Source organism: Hipposideros armiger, unplaced genomic scaffold, assembly GCF_001890085.2.
Source record: "Hipposideros armiger isolate ML-2016 unplaced genomic scaffold, ASM189008v1 scaffold_448, whole genome shotgun sequence".
NCBI classification, from domain to species: domain Eukaryota; kingdom Metazoa; phylum Chordata; class Mammalia; order Chiroptera; family Hipposideridae; genus Hipposideros; species Hipposideros armiger.
Genome location: NW_017731798.1, coordinates 877,461 through 891,221, shown reverse-complemented (window position 1 = coordinate 891,221; position 13,761 = coordinate 877,461). Strand labels below are relative to the sequence as shown.

Below are 13,761 nucleotides of genomic sequence, written 5' to 3'. Positions count from 1 at the left end.
CCAGCTCCAGGTTGAGCTGTTGTTCAGCATCTTAGCTGTGGAGGGCAGTGTCACTGGCCCTCATATGTGGGATCCGAACCGGGGCTCTCTGGCATCCCAAGCCGGTTCTTAACCAACGCGCCACTCGGCTGGACCTATTTATTAATTTTCTTAAAGGTCTCCATGCAAAGTAGCATTTTCTCTATTCGTGTGTGATTAACAAAGCAAAAAACTGCCTTGTTCAACTGCCATGTGATGTTATAGGGGAACTTGAAGACATTGTTACATATTCCTCAAACATGTTTGTATATGTAATAGTGTAGGAGAAGCAAGCGCTTGAACTCTTGTCTGTACCTTGGGGTTGGCCGCCTGTGGTAAGACTGGGCGCTCCTGGAGGGCAGAGGTGCTGCCTGCTCTTTTCATTGTCAGAGGCTTGCATAGTGCCTGAGGTACAGCATGCCATTGAGAAAGGCGCTTTTGTTTTGTTCTGTTTTGTTTTTTACCATATGATAAATGGTGACACTATTCCTAACTGTACTTTTCTTAAAAAAGCTATGTGACCTGGAGTCTAGTAACCTGAGTTGATGTTCTGGTTTTGCTATTTATAATAGTTTGTGTGTGCCGTTCATTGGTTATTCCATCCCCTGTGCTTCAGTGACCTTGTCTGTGAAGCCCTACCTCTGAAGATTGAGATTAAATGAGTGAATATATGTAAAGCCATTGGAACAGTACTGGTATATAGTAAATGTTATTAGTTATTAATATTGTTTTATATATGTGTTAGTTAAGACCCCTGAACTATTGCTATACTTCTGAGAAATATCATCAGTATTTTTGAGATGTTTGTGGAAGTTTTTTTTTTTTTTAGATACTGTTACCTATCATTGTTTAAAAAGAATTGTACACTGAAGCAATATTGGTTTCAAAAGGTTATATTTTTAATGTAATCTGTACATAGTTATGATTTCATTGCATGGCCACATTAAAATAATAGCCATCTTTTATGTTTAAAAGTCAGAGAAAATGCGAAGTTGCCAACATTTCAGCTGAAGTTCTGTTTTAAGGATTAAATAATTTAGATGATCTCACAATAGTCTTACTTTTTACAAACATAAATTGAAATGATTAAGTATTCTCTAAAGTAAGGTGAAAAACTGCAGTCACTTAATAATAATTGCATTCAAACCAGCTGTACTTTGGTATTTTGGAGCAATAGCGGATTCACATGAGGGCATTTTCAGTGACTAAAGTTTATTCCTTTAATTCTCACAATGTTCTCGTTTCTCAGCCATTTTTATGGAAATATTTCTGAATTATATGTCACCCTTCCCTGACTTCTCAAAATTGGCTATGCAGCTGAGTGAGCCACAGGGCGTAAGAATACACTACAATCAACATGACAGACTTCTGGAAGCCTAAATTTTGCTGTAAGATTTAAAGGGAGGTGGCACAAAGCGAGGGGAAACCACAAATTTAAATTAAAATCACATATATTTTATGTGATCAGGATGCAAAATTCATAGAAATGTTTAAAATATGAAACTTCAAAGAAATCTCAGGGTTATGTGGAGGCTGGTGAGAAACCAGGAGATTAAGCCTTCTCATAAAAGGTGCTTCTAGAAGAAGCAATATAGCTCTGTGTAGTTAACAGTGTTTAACATGTTAATAGAGCTGTGCCCTGGGGGTTATTCTGCTTGTGAGGCTGTTTGTGCTTTTTTAAAGTGGACCCTTTTGGCACTTTTATTGACCCTCTTCCTGTTAAACCTCAAAGAAAAGTCAGCTCCTAACCTAGTCAGTATTTCTCTAGGTATGTTTCTGACCATCCTCCTATTCTTCATTGCTTCTAATTTGTAGTATCTAAAAATTTCCAGAAGGTATTAGTGGAACTTAAACAAATAATAATAATAATAATAATAATAATTTAAAATAGTGAACCTCGCTGTAATACACAAACAAATATCCATGTTCTTAGTAAAGTAACAAGGTGCCTACGTTCCCTTCTACAGGGACAAATGCAGCAGAAAATTTCCCCTCTATTTCTAGGACTTTTGTTGTTGGTGGTTTTGTTTTGTGTTGTTTTAGTATTTTAAGACTTTTAGAGCAGTTTTAGAGCTTTTAGGACAATAAAATTGAGGGGAACATACGCGTGCAGAGATTTCTCATGACTACCACCCCCCCACACTCCTCCTCCCCCACCCCCGTCCTCATGTAGCCTGCCTATTGTCAACATCCCACCAGAGTGGTACATTTCTTATAATTGATTAGCCTACATTGACAAGTCAATACCATCCAAAGTCCGTAGTTTACATTAGGGTTCACTTTTGGTGGTGTACATTTTATGGGTTTGGACAAATGTTTAGTGCCACGTATATTAATGTATCATGCCGAGTATTTTCACTGCTTTAAAAGTCTTCTGTGTTCTGCCTATTCATCTTCCCCGTCCCAATCCCTAGCAACCATTGATCTTTTTACTGTCTTCCTAGTTTTGCCCTTTCCAGAGTGTCTAGAGTTGAAATCATACAATAGGTCGCCTCAGATTAGCCGCTTTCACCTGGTAATATACATTTAAGATTCCTCCATATCTTTTCATGGCTGGATGGGGCTCATTTCTTCTTAGTACTGAATAATATTCCATTGTTTGGATGTACCACATTTTATTTATCTACTCACCTACTGAAAGACATTTTGGTCACTGCCACGTTTTGGCAATTAAGAATAAAGTAGTTATAAACATGTGTTTGCAGGTTTTTGTGTGGCCAAAGTTTTCAACTGCTTTGGGTAAATACCAGGAGTATGATTGCTGTATTGTATGGTAAGATTATGTTTAGGTTGTAAGAAACCACCAAACTGTGTTCCAAAGTATCTACCGGTTTGCATTTCCACCAGTAATGAATGAAATTTCCTGTTGCTCCACATCCTTGTCAGCATTTGATGTCATCTGTGTTCTAGGTTTTGGCCATTCAGAAAGGTGTACAGTGGTGTCTCGTTTTTGTTTTAATTTACATTTCCCTGAATAGATGTGCAGCATCTTTTGATATGCTTATTTGCCATCTGTATGACTTCGGTAAGGTTTCTGTTAAGGTCTTTGGCCCACTTTTAAATCCGATTGTTAGTTTTCTTATTGTTGAGTTTTACGAGTTCTTTGTATATATTGGATAACAGTCCTTTATCAGATGTGTCTTTTGTATATATTTTCCCCTAATCTGGGGCTTGTCCTTTTATTCTCTTGATAGTTCTTTCACAGAGCAGACATTTATAATTTTAATATTGTCCAGATTATTAATTATTTCTCTCATGGATCATGTCCTTGATGTTGTATTTAATAAGTAATCACCAAATCCAAGGTCATCTAAATTTCTCCTGTGTTATCTTCTAGGAGTTTGATAATTTTGTGTTTTACATTTAAGGATGTGATCCATTTTGAGTCAAGGGTGTGAAGGGTGTAAAAGTCTGTGTCTAGATTCCTTCTTTTGCATGTGGATGTCCAATTATTTCAGTACCATTTGTTGAAAAGACCATCTTTGCTGCATTGTATTACCTTTGCTCCTTTGTCAAAGATCAGTTGACAACTTTTATGTGGGTCTATTTCTAGGCTCTTTGTTTTGGTTGCATTGATGTATTTGGCCATTCTTTGCCAGTAACCCATGGGCTGATTACTGTAGATTTATAGTAGGTTTGAAGTCAGGTAGTGTCGTCAGTCCCCCAATTTTGTTCTCCTTCAATCATGTTGGCTGTTCTGGGTCTTTTGTCTCTTTATAAACTTTAAAATCGGTTTGAGGATATCTACAGAGTAACTTGCTGGGATTTCTGTTGGGATTGCATTTAATCTATAGATCAAGTTGGGAGAACTTTTGTTTTTCACATTTTCAATTTCTCCCTAAATTCCTACAGATTAAGGCCTTTGGAAATGTGTATAAGCAGGAAATGATTGTATTGCTCTTATACCACAGTCCTCATAAGCTTTCATTTATTATCTAAAAGGGAACAATGGTACACATACTCCAAAATAGATAACATAAATCATTTATACTTATCAATTACATATGGGTGTGTGTGTGTGTGTGTGTGTGTGTGTGTGTGTGTGTGTGTGTGTGTAAATGTTTCTGTAATGGATACTTTCAGAATAATCTATATAGGGCATTTTAAAGGTTTTATATTTTGTTATTTTCATAAATTAATATAAGAACAAAGACAATAGTAGCAAGGAAAATACACTTAGAATATCATGTTTTATGTGATAAAAGTTTTATCAGTGCCCTTCATTAATTTTCATGCATTTGGAGAAAAATGTTGACCCTCTTAGAGTCCTTCATCATCCTTATGATACATGTATCTATCTTGTTCATATATGAAAATTCATTAAGTAAAAATCTTATTAGAAATATTATAAAATTATCTATGGGATTGTCAGAACTCTCGTCATATTAGTAATTGGAGAGGTTTTCCCTTGTCCTGTTTTTAATAATAGTCTGGCTGGGTTTGAAGTTTCTTACCAAATGTTTTGCCATTTCCATAATAATAGGTTTTATTAAAGCTTTTATAAAATCACTCTTAAAAAGGTGTGGGTAAAATGAAGAGTGACTAAAATAGAATGAGTTCCTGATTAGTATTGGTAATTGCTGAGCATGTTGAGACAGGCTTTTGACTACTTTACTTTTTGGGCCTTTTCTCTCAGGATTTCCTGTGAAAATTGCAAATTTGGATTTCTCTGTTCGTTATGGTAGTCATTAGAATCCTATTCTAAGTGCTAAAGAGTTCTGTAAATTTTGTTGAGAAATAAAGAATAGCACTTACTCATTTCAGGAAGCAAAGGGCTGGGAAAAATTGGTGACTATGTAGACATAAAAGAATCAAATGATGGTCTTCAAATTTCTAGAGCACCAATTTGTTAAAGATGTGCTCATCAGCTACTAGTATTAAAGAACTGAAGCGAAATTGTTAGTTAGACAAATATGCTGGTATGATGATAATACAGGCAGGAATCAAGGTGCCCAGCTTTTGTATTTTGAAAAGAGTGGAAATGAAAAAAGACAATGTATTATTTGAAAGTTCAGAAAGCAAGTGTAATCCTAGAAAAAAGTGAATGTTACATAAAATCAAGATAAAAGAATAGAATTATACAAATCAGTTATCCTGTAACTTGAAAGGATGGCCCCGTTCTTCCCAACCCTTGCAGTTACCTCTTTTTAAATGATTTTTTTTGTATTGTGTATTAAATTCTGTATAGTTCATTCTTTGCCCACATCCTACTTCCTATACTTTACTAGTTAACTTTTCCATAGCCTTCCATTTTTTTTATCCTAACTTAATAGAGCGGACAGATACAGACAAAGGAGTAACAAAGAAAGGAGTTCATTTAAGACATTGACGGAAAGGACATGATCCTTTTAAAAATCCGTTGATGAATGTCTTTTTATTACACTAATTAAATTTTATTTATTCATAAGGAGATTAAAACCAAAAAAGCAGCAGTAAAATCTCTACCATAAAATAATTTAAAAAAGAAAATAAACTGGGGGGAAAAAGTGTTTATAACAATTGTAACATATAGAGGTTCGCTATCCTAATATATAAATCAGTGAGGGGGTGAATAAAAGAATATGATAGATAGTGGGACAAAGAACATAAGCCAGTAACAAGAGAAGACATATACATGGCAAACAAAAACTAATTTTTTTCTAATTATTTGTTAAGGAAATTCAAATTTGACATCAGTTTAGGCCATTAAAATGTCAGTCAAGTATCAAAGTAAACAAAAATTGAAAACTAAATATACTCTGTGCTTTTGAGGTTTGTGCAGTGGTAACCATCACACATGGCTAGTAGAAGAATAAATTGGTTTTTCCATCCAGACATCAAAAGGATTTTGTGAATATTCCTCAACTTTTACCTAGTTATGAGTTTATTATCCTATGCTCAAAACATTCTAGGATTCTGCCCTTAAAAATTAAAATGTATATGGCCGGAGACTTCTTTATGTCACCACTGTATAATCAAGAAAACTTGAGAACAACACAAATGTTCATAGCTTGGCAATAGTTATGTAAATGTTAGTATATCCATATAATTCACCCTTTAAAATTATATTTATGAAGAATGTCTAGATTCTTTTGATATAATATTAACCAATGTAAAATAGATTAAAAATTGTTTATGTGATTGGGAACCATCACCAATGGCTGTGTGTAGATGTTTTCAAAACATGTTTATATTTTCCTACAATTCCAAAATTGTGGAATTATGTTCTTAATAATGAGGAGAAAAACTTGAAAGGAAAACACAATTGAAGACAGAAGGAGAGGAGAGCCAAACCCACTAAAACTCATTTATTATGGTAAACAATTTGCTAACGTGCATACCCCTAAACTCATGAACCTACTGTTACTCTTCAACTACTTATCCTCTTATTATGTGTTATTTCTATATTTAAGACACTCTTTAGACCAATATGAAAAAATAGAAATATTAAATTCAATTCTAGATTGTTGTGCTAATGGTCAGTGTTAATAACAGCTAGTAATCCAAGCGGCGTTTCTATTTGACTTTTTAACACATTGTTAAGAATTTAGCCTACAAATATATATTTGTTTAGAAATTTGATTTTGTTACTGTTGCTTTGTTTAGGCCTGATAGTGAGAAGAGTTGTGGAAAACAAAAAAAGAAATAAAAGGGTGGGAACATTTTGTTTAAAAATATCTCTAACAGGGTTATCTTCTGGTAGTGAAGATGCGCAGGCTTTGACTAGAGATGTAATAGTTTGCATCTGTCGCTTCCATGTCAAAATACTCAATATTCCTAGCTATATCATCAGAATAAAAATTAAATGTTTTATATCAGCTTTTATCATATACTTCATTTAATTTTATTAACCCATAAAGTTTCTATGAAATGGATTAACCTTTTTCTATAATCTACAGGAAACAACAGCGATAGGTGGTGATTTGTGAAAGACTTTATGGCATTTTAAAGCTCTAGCTGAAATTTAAATAGTACATAGGAAATACATGCATATACAATTAGATTATGCATTTAATTATGTGGTTATTTTTTAAACCCACATTCTTTATAATCAGTTGGCATTAGAACTTTAGTTTGACAGCCACACTTGAAATTCACATATTTCAATCAGGTGTATTTCTATCAACAAAACACCTGTTATTAGTCGAGATTTACATAAATGCTTTCCTACCTTTCTACTCAAGATGTTTTGTGTATGTGTCTTAAATCATTTTAATACAGAATAGAAATGGTAGCCATTATGAGGCTTACTGGACACATCAGTAAGAGGTGATTAAGTTTCTATAGTTTACATACAGCCTTAGAATTTAAACCTGAGGATTGTTCCAGGTCTGTTGTTTGCTGTTGTTTTTCCCCAGTAACCCCCTTTATCACCTATCAGAAGTAGAGAAAGACAAATGGCATGAGTGGTCTTGGGAGAAGGATTAGATCTGTGGAAGAGGAAGGCAGAGAGAAGGGCTGAGGGAGATGTTTGTGGACTATATGTAGGGAATACTATAAATCAGTAGACTAAAGATGCCTGGCCACTTCACTTTGTCACATCTCTGCTTTAGGGACATTTGTTGCACCTGATGACTACCTGTAACAGGAAACTTCTGATACTCTAGAAATTAAAGTTTTTTAAAAACCTGTTCAATATTCAAATATTACATAGAGACAGAGGTGTAGTTTAAAGAAGAAATAATTTAGATCTATTCTAAATTAATCTATTTTGCTTCTCTTTATTTTCAGAGAAAAAAATGGCAGACTGTCTATTTTTTTCTGTAAGTTGAGCTGATAAATTTTGATGCCATGAATTTTTCATGTCTCATCCAAAAATTTAATTATGAGCTGGGATGTGAAGCATTGTGTTAGGCTTCTTTTCTCCTTAGACTTTCAAATAGGAAGGAAAGAAAAATGGTAATTCTTCAAATAAATTAAAAGTGATGTTGTATGTGACCATCTATGAAAACCATCTACTAAAAATGTTTACAGATGTTCATAGTTAGCATTGAATTTTACCAGCAATAAAAGTTAATGCAAAGTTGCAATACTCTAATTGCAGAATTGTTCATAGAGATGGCAAAGGGTTCAGCCAAGAGTAAATGCATTACTATGGAAAGGGCATTGTTATCTACTCTTACATGGGAATTTTACTATAATTTAGGAGAACTCAAGAAAATGAATAAGTTATGGTAAATTTAGTCCATACAATCAATAAAGATAAAACGACATTTGTTCCTTCACATACAAATGTATCCTCCATACAATCCTTCTACCTGAGCCAATTTACAGATGCTGTCATGCTTCAAAATGAATTAACTCTTCAGGACAGTCTGTAATCACCTTGAGAATACAGTATGAATCATGCTAAGCAAGACCTACTTCCAGTTACATTCACAAAGCTGTATGACAGTGTGCTTGTCTGGAAGCATCTAGAAACATTGGTTTCGATGTCTGTCCTGAGGATTTTCATCATACCCTTTCAATATCTAACATCTCACCAATTTCAAATAAAATCAATTCTGTTGTCTAAATATACTAGGCATTTGGTAGCTGCTTAAATAATAGCAATGAAATTGGAAGTCAAGTTCTGATGTTGGTGATGGTGCGCAGTTGGCTCTGTCGGAATTCTCCTTCCTGTTTCAGGTAGTGAGGAAAGCAGGAAGATAGTAGTGCAAAAAAAGTGATTAGAGAAATGCAGATCTTGTTCAGCAAGCAGTCTTCAGAGTGTGTGCTCTGAGCACTGAAAAGTTTCACTGTAAGTCATTAAGTTAGTGAACTGCTATCTAGTCTCTGTATATATACAAAAACTGTGTTCAGGGTAGGAATTGTGTGGATAGCTTTGCTTCATGTGTGTTTTTTGTAAAGAATAATAACCAGGTCAACCAAGTATTTTTATCAGGTATGTTTTTCTAGTTCTCAAAGAACGCAATGTATCCTAATGGGAACTGTAGAGAATTAGGTATCCAGTGACACCTCCCAATTTGAAATGCTGTGAGACTGTGATGCAATAGCTTCATGTCAGGAATTCTTCCTGGTCTGTGACCATTTTTGAGTCAGTTTAACTCCATGAGGTTCAAATTCATGACCATGTGAGGCCTTATCACTTTTTGGGTCGAATTGTTATTTTGTAAAGAATCACTGGCTGCATTAAAATCACTTTATGATATAGAGTTTCCCCTTTTTCCTTCTTCAATTTAGTAACAATTGAAAAAATGCCTTATCATAGGTAAGAGATAGAAAAAAAATCATGAAATTACTAAAAAGAAAAGGTTCCTAAAAGTGTCCTAAAATGATCTCTAAATATATTGTCGTATTTTAAATTTATTTGGCTTCAAATTGGGAGAGATACAGTCTTGGGAGTTTAGTAATATGGCAACATTCAGGCATATTTGAGGTATGGTCTAGAAGCTTCTGTTCAGCCGCTCACATTTATTTTAAAAACCTTTACATGGGGGAGCATAACTCCTCACTCCTTTAAGTGTGGGCTGTGCATGGTGACCTCCTTGCAGAGAATACAGTAGGGCAAGTGGGAGAAATGACAGTAACTTGACCGTGAAGAAACCTTGACAGTTAATACCTCAGCCAGGTAACCAAGGTCAGTATCAACAGTGAGGAATCATTGATAGTGTGGACCCTATGATATGAAGTGGACTTCCCCTCTGTGCTCTTTCTTCCAAAAACCAACAACCCCAGTCCCATTATGAGAAAAACATAGGATAAACTCCAACTATAGTGAATTAGGAAAAAATGTCTTACACAATGTAACTAAGCATGGATGTGAAAACAAATCTATCCCATCTCAAAGATAAAATGACTTAAGTCTTTCTCATTGTTACTAGAGTTCAATTAAATTGTCAATTGTTGGCATTGAATTGACCACTCTTAATAAAAAAGGTGAGTAATGTTAGGGGACAAATGGCTTAACAACAAGCTTAAAATGCTTTATAAATACTAATATTAGGAAACATGAATATCAAAGTGTGCTAGAAGAATGCAGTGGATGTAAAAATTAAGCCTGGATCTCCAAAGAGCTAGCAATAGTCCTGAGAAAGAAACTGCATGGTATTTTAGAACAGAAGGTTGTTGATCCCAGTGAGGCTGTTTGACTAATTAGTATGGCTTTTATACCAAATAACAATCAGGTTATTTCACATTTAAAAAAAAAACCAAAAACTTCCAAAGTAGAAAGGGTTATATACGTAGAAATCGAAGTACTTGTTATTGGTTTTTTGATGTTATCTGCTGAACAGCCAAAAACCTGTAGTAGCATAGAAATACATTAGTTCTTAGCAGAAGTACAGACTCTTCTAGATTTAGTTAATTGTTTTTAAAGAAAAACATTTTGTTTGAGAATTTATTTTCTATGTGAAGGCTTGGAAAAAGTATTTGGGAGCAAACCTGTTTATTTTAAATACACAATTTTTTTTAACACTGCCTGATTTTATTGGTTTGTAGGAAAGTAGACTATACACTGGATACATACTTTATATGGAACAAAATAATTTCTAAGTTCTAGAATGTACTATAAATCAAACATTGAAGAAAATACCACACTACAGATAACCAAGAGCAATGTGCATTACTGCACTGTGTGTTTCTGGCTTCCACATAAAATGTAGATGGGTTTCTGCTTCGATTGTTTTTAAACTGTGCTTTTGCTGTTGTTTTTTCCTAGGCCCTTTCTGCAATATGTAGGAGAAACTTATCCATTTATTCTTTACATAATACTGCTCTTGAGGGATGGTGTGAGCTCTTGCCATCTATTAATCACTAAGTGAGTTTATTTCAATAGATATTCAATGGCAGACACCTTCTCAAAACCAGTTGCCTTCCTTACAAACTGAAAGGCGTACGCTTTACACAGCCAATAAACAGCGTCGTTATCTTTTTCTGTTCCAGTGCGCCGACAGGCAGAATTCACCAGTCACTTCTCCAGGGTCCTCTCCCCTCGCACAGAGGAGAAAGCCGCAGCAAGACCCCCTCCAGATCCCACATCTGAGCCTGCCGCCTGTGCCTCCCCGCCTGGATCTCATTCAGAAAGGCATAGTTCGGTCTCCCTGTGGCAGCCCAACGGGCTCACCAAAGGTAAATCGGTTTTATTAGAAACACAGGTCATAATTTTATATGACAATTAGTGATCGCTCAGGTTCTTTTACATTTATTTTCTCATATTTCTTGGGCTCTTAATTGTTTCTGAACAACTTTGATGGGCTTCTCGTTTCATTTCCGGTGGGCCCACTATCGTGTTCCTTGCTGTATTACTATTAAAAATTACATAATTATTCAGAGAGCGCTCATGTCCGTTACAGCACCCTGATTTGCTAAAACAAATAGCAGAGTAGGTACAGTTATTCTTTAAAATGGATTTAAAAGGTCATTATATGTATTAAAATACTCATCAAATGATGTTTTACAGTCGTTTTCATAGGGTCATGACAAGAAAAATGTGATGGGAGTTTATTTGTATAAAGGCTTAAGGTGTGATAAATTATCACCCATGTTTCAAGGTAACTCAGAAAGGAGACGTAGATATGCTTTTTTATACCTGAAGCAGTTAACTACAGAGAATTACAATATTTGCAGAGTAATTACATTACTATTTAATATTAAAGACATAATTTTAGCTCTGTAAACCTAAGCCCACAGATTATTTTAGTTCAGTGCAGATTTTTTTCCCAAATTGGATAAGGGGATATTTTGCTTTATTAAGTACAAGATTTGAAAAATTAATTCCATTTGGTAATATGCTTTACACTCTAATATTATAGTTGGAAGCACAATAGTTTAGTAGTATTTTATTTTTCTACATTACAGTTAACTCGGCTTTAAGATCATATTAAGACTTTTTAGGATGTTATTTAGGCAGAATTATGTAAACACACAACACATTCCTTTTCTAATATTTTCTAACAAAAGCACAAATCATTCATCAGATTAACCAGGTATATAAAAATAAAAGCTGTGCAAGTCACATAGATTCAATTCAGGAGCATATACCCTCATTTCTACATGTAAGAATCAGACTGTTTTTTGTTTTCATTTTAAAGATTCACAAAATTCAAGTAAGGTCTGTAAATAATGCTGCTCTATTACTTGTGATTTTTCACTATTCTGGTAGTAACTGATCAAACAAAGAACCAGAGCTAGCACGCCCCTTATCACCTTACCAGTTGCTGCATGTTGCAGCAGCGAATGCAAAAGTAGCAAAACCAACACTCATTCTTCCAGAGATATTACAAATCAAGTTGCTCTTTAAAAAGTAGAACAACAACTTTGATGGTTTCTTCTGTCTGTCCTAAATCATAGAAACATGCAAATAGATTAATGACTCAATATTATTTTCATATAAACCAGTCAAAATCTTCATATAATTTTGGTATTCTGTTGTTTCCTGTGTCGTCCTTATAATTCTAACATTTGAATTTATATACTCACTTCTGCAAACAACCCCTAATGAAATATTCCATTAACTTTTAAAAATTTCATTAACTGGTGATAAAAAGGAACTTATGAAAAGATGGCATAGGAATCTAATAAAGCTCCATTATTGCTTAGAAAACAAAAGCAATAATACACTAGTCCGGAAGTCATTTCAGTGCGTGATGCAACTTTTGATTTCTTTTCCCCCTCTTGTCTCCTTAGTCTTCTCCTTGCATGGCGAGAAAACAAGATAAACCACTCCCAGCCCCACCTCCTCCCTTAAGAGATCCCCCTCCCCCTCCACCTGAGAGACCTCCCCCAATCCCACCTGACAATAGACTGAGTCGTCACTTCCATCCTGTGGAGAGTGTGCCTTCCAGAGACCAGCCAATGCCTCTTGAAGCCTGGTGCCCTCGGGATATTTTGGGGACTAATCAGTCAGTGGGATGTCGACTCTTAGGGGATGGCTCTCCGAAGCCTGGAATCACAGCAAGTTCAAATGTCAATGGAAGGCACAGTAGAATGAGCTCTGACCCAGTGCTAATGCGGAAACACAGACGCCATGATTTGCCTTTAGAAGGAGCCAAGGTAAGAAATATGCAAAGCAGAAGCTAAACAATTAGCTTCAACTCTTTGGATAGGACATAGTGTAAAAGGTTGGGCAGTGTTTTTTTTTTTTTTTTGGTTTTTTTTTTGCCTACTGTGGTACTTCCCTGAAGGACTTTAATTATCTCGAAGTTATAAATAATCAGAAGCTCATTAAAACTTGAATTTAAAGGAAGTAAAAAAAAAAAAAGGTTCTAAGTAATGATTTAATTTTAATGTGAAGACACTAGACAATTTGTCAGCGATTTAGTTCACCTTCCCTTATTTCATCTGCCAAAGTTTTTTCCTATTAATAAATGATGGGAGAATTAGCACTTTTTTTTTTTTAGCTATCCTAGTTCTATCTAATTTGAAAAAAAAAGTTTTTTAATTGTAGCATATCAGTGTTGGTATTGTTGTCTAGGACAGTATGTATACCTTATGCAACCAGGTAAAATGAACTCACATAAGTAAAAACACTTAAGTCCAGTTCAGTTCTTACAAAGCAAGCCATTTCCCCATAAAACTGAAAGGTACTCTCACACATGTTGAGCTCTTAAAGGATGTCAGCACTATCATTCATCTGTCCAGAAAATAAGCTTATAGGTCCAAAGAGGCAGCAATAGAAATCACTGGGTTTAGAACTCTTCTTAGTAAGCCCTTGGCAAAATTGCTTATATTCTGGTACTCACATCCAGGATATTTTTGGCTCTGTGATCAGATAAATTGCTATCTCCCCTCAGCTAAAGGAGGCTTGTCTCTTTTGAAGACTTT

General features: G+C 34.9%; 1 protein-coding gene across 7 annotated transcripts in view; it reads left to right on the top strand.

The window, feature by feature from the left end:
• The window catches only part of CBLB (Cbl proto-oncogene B), a 225,392-nt gene that overhangs the window by 145,807 nt on the left and 65,824 nt on the right, over positions 1 to 13,761 (top strand). For 6 of the 7 annotated variants that reach the window (XM_019665709.1, XM_019665707.1, XM_019665711.1 and 3 more), the window contains exons 11-12: positions 10,882 to 11,067; positions 12,625 to 12,990. In XM_019665709.1, coding sequence (XP_019521254.1) covers positions 10,882 to 11,067; positions 12,625 to 12,990 — 552 coding nt within the window. The remainder of the gene's footprint in view (positions 1 to 10,881; positions 11,068 to 12,624; positions 12,991 to 13,761) is intronic. The other variant, XM_019665713.1, reaches the window with a different exon arrangement.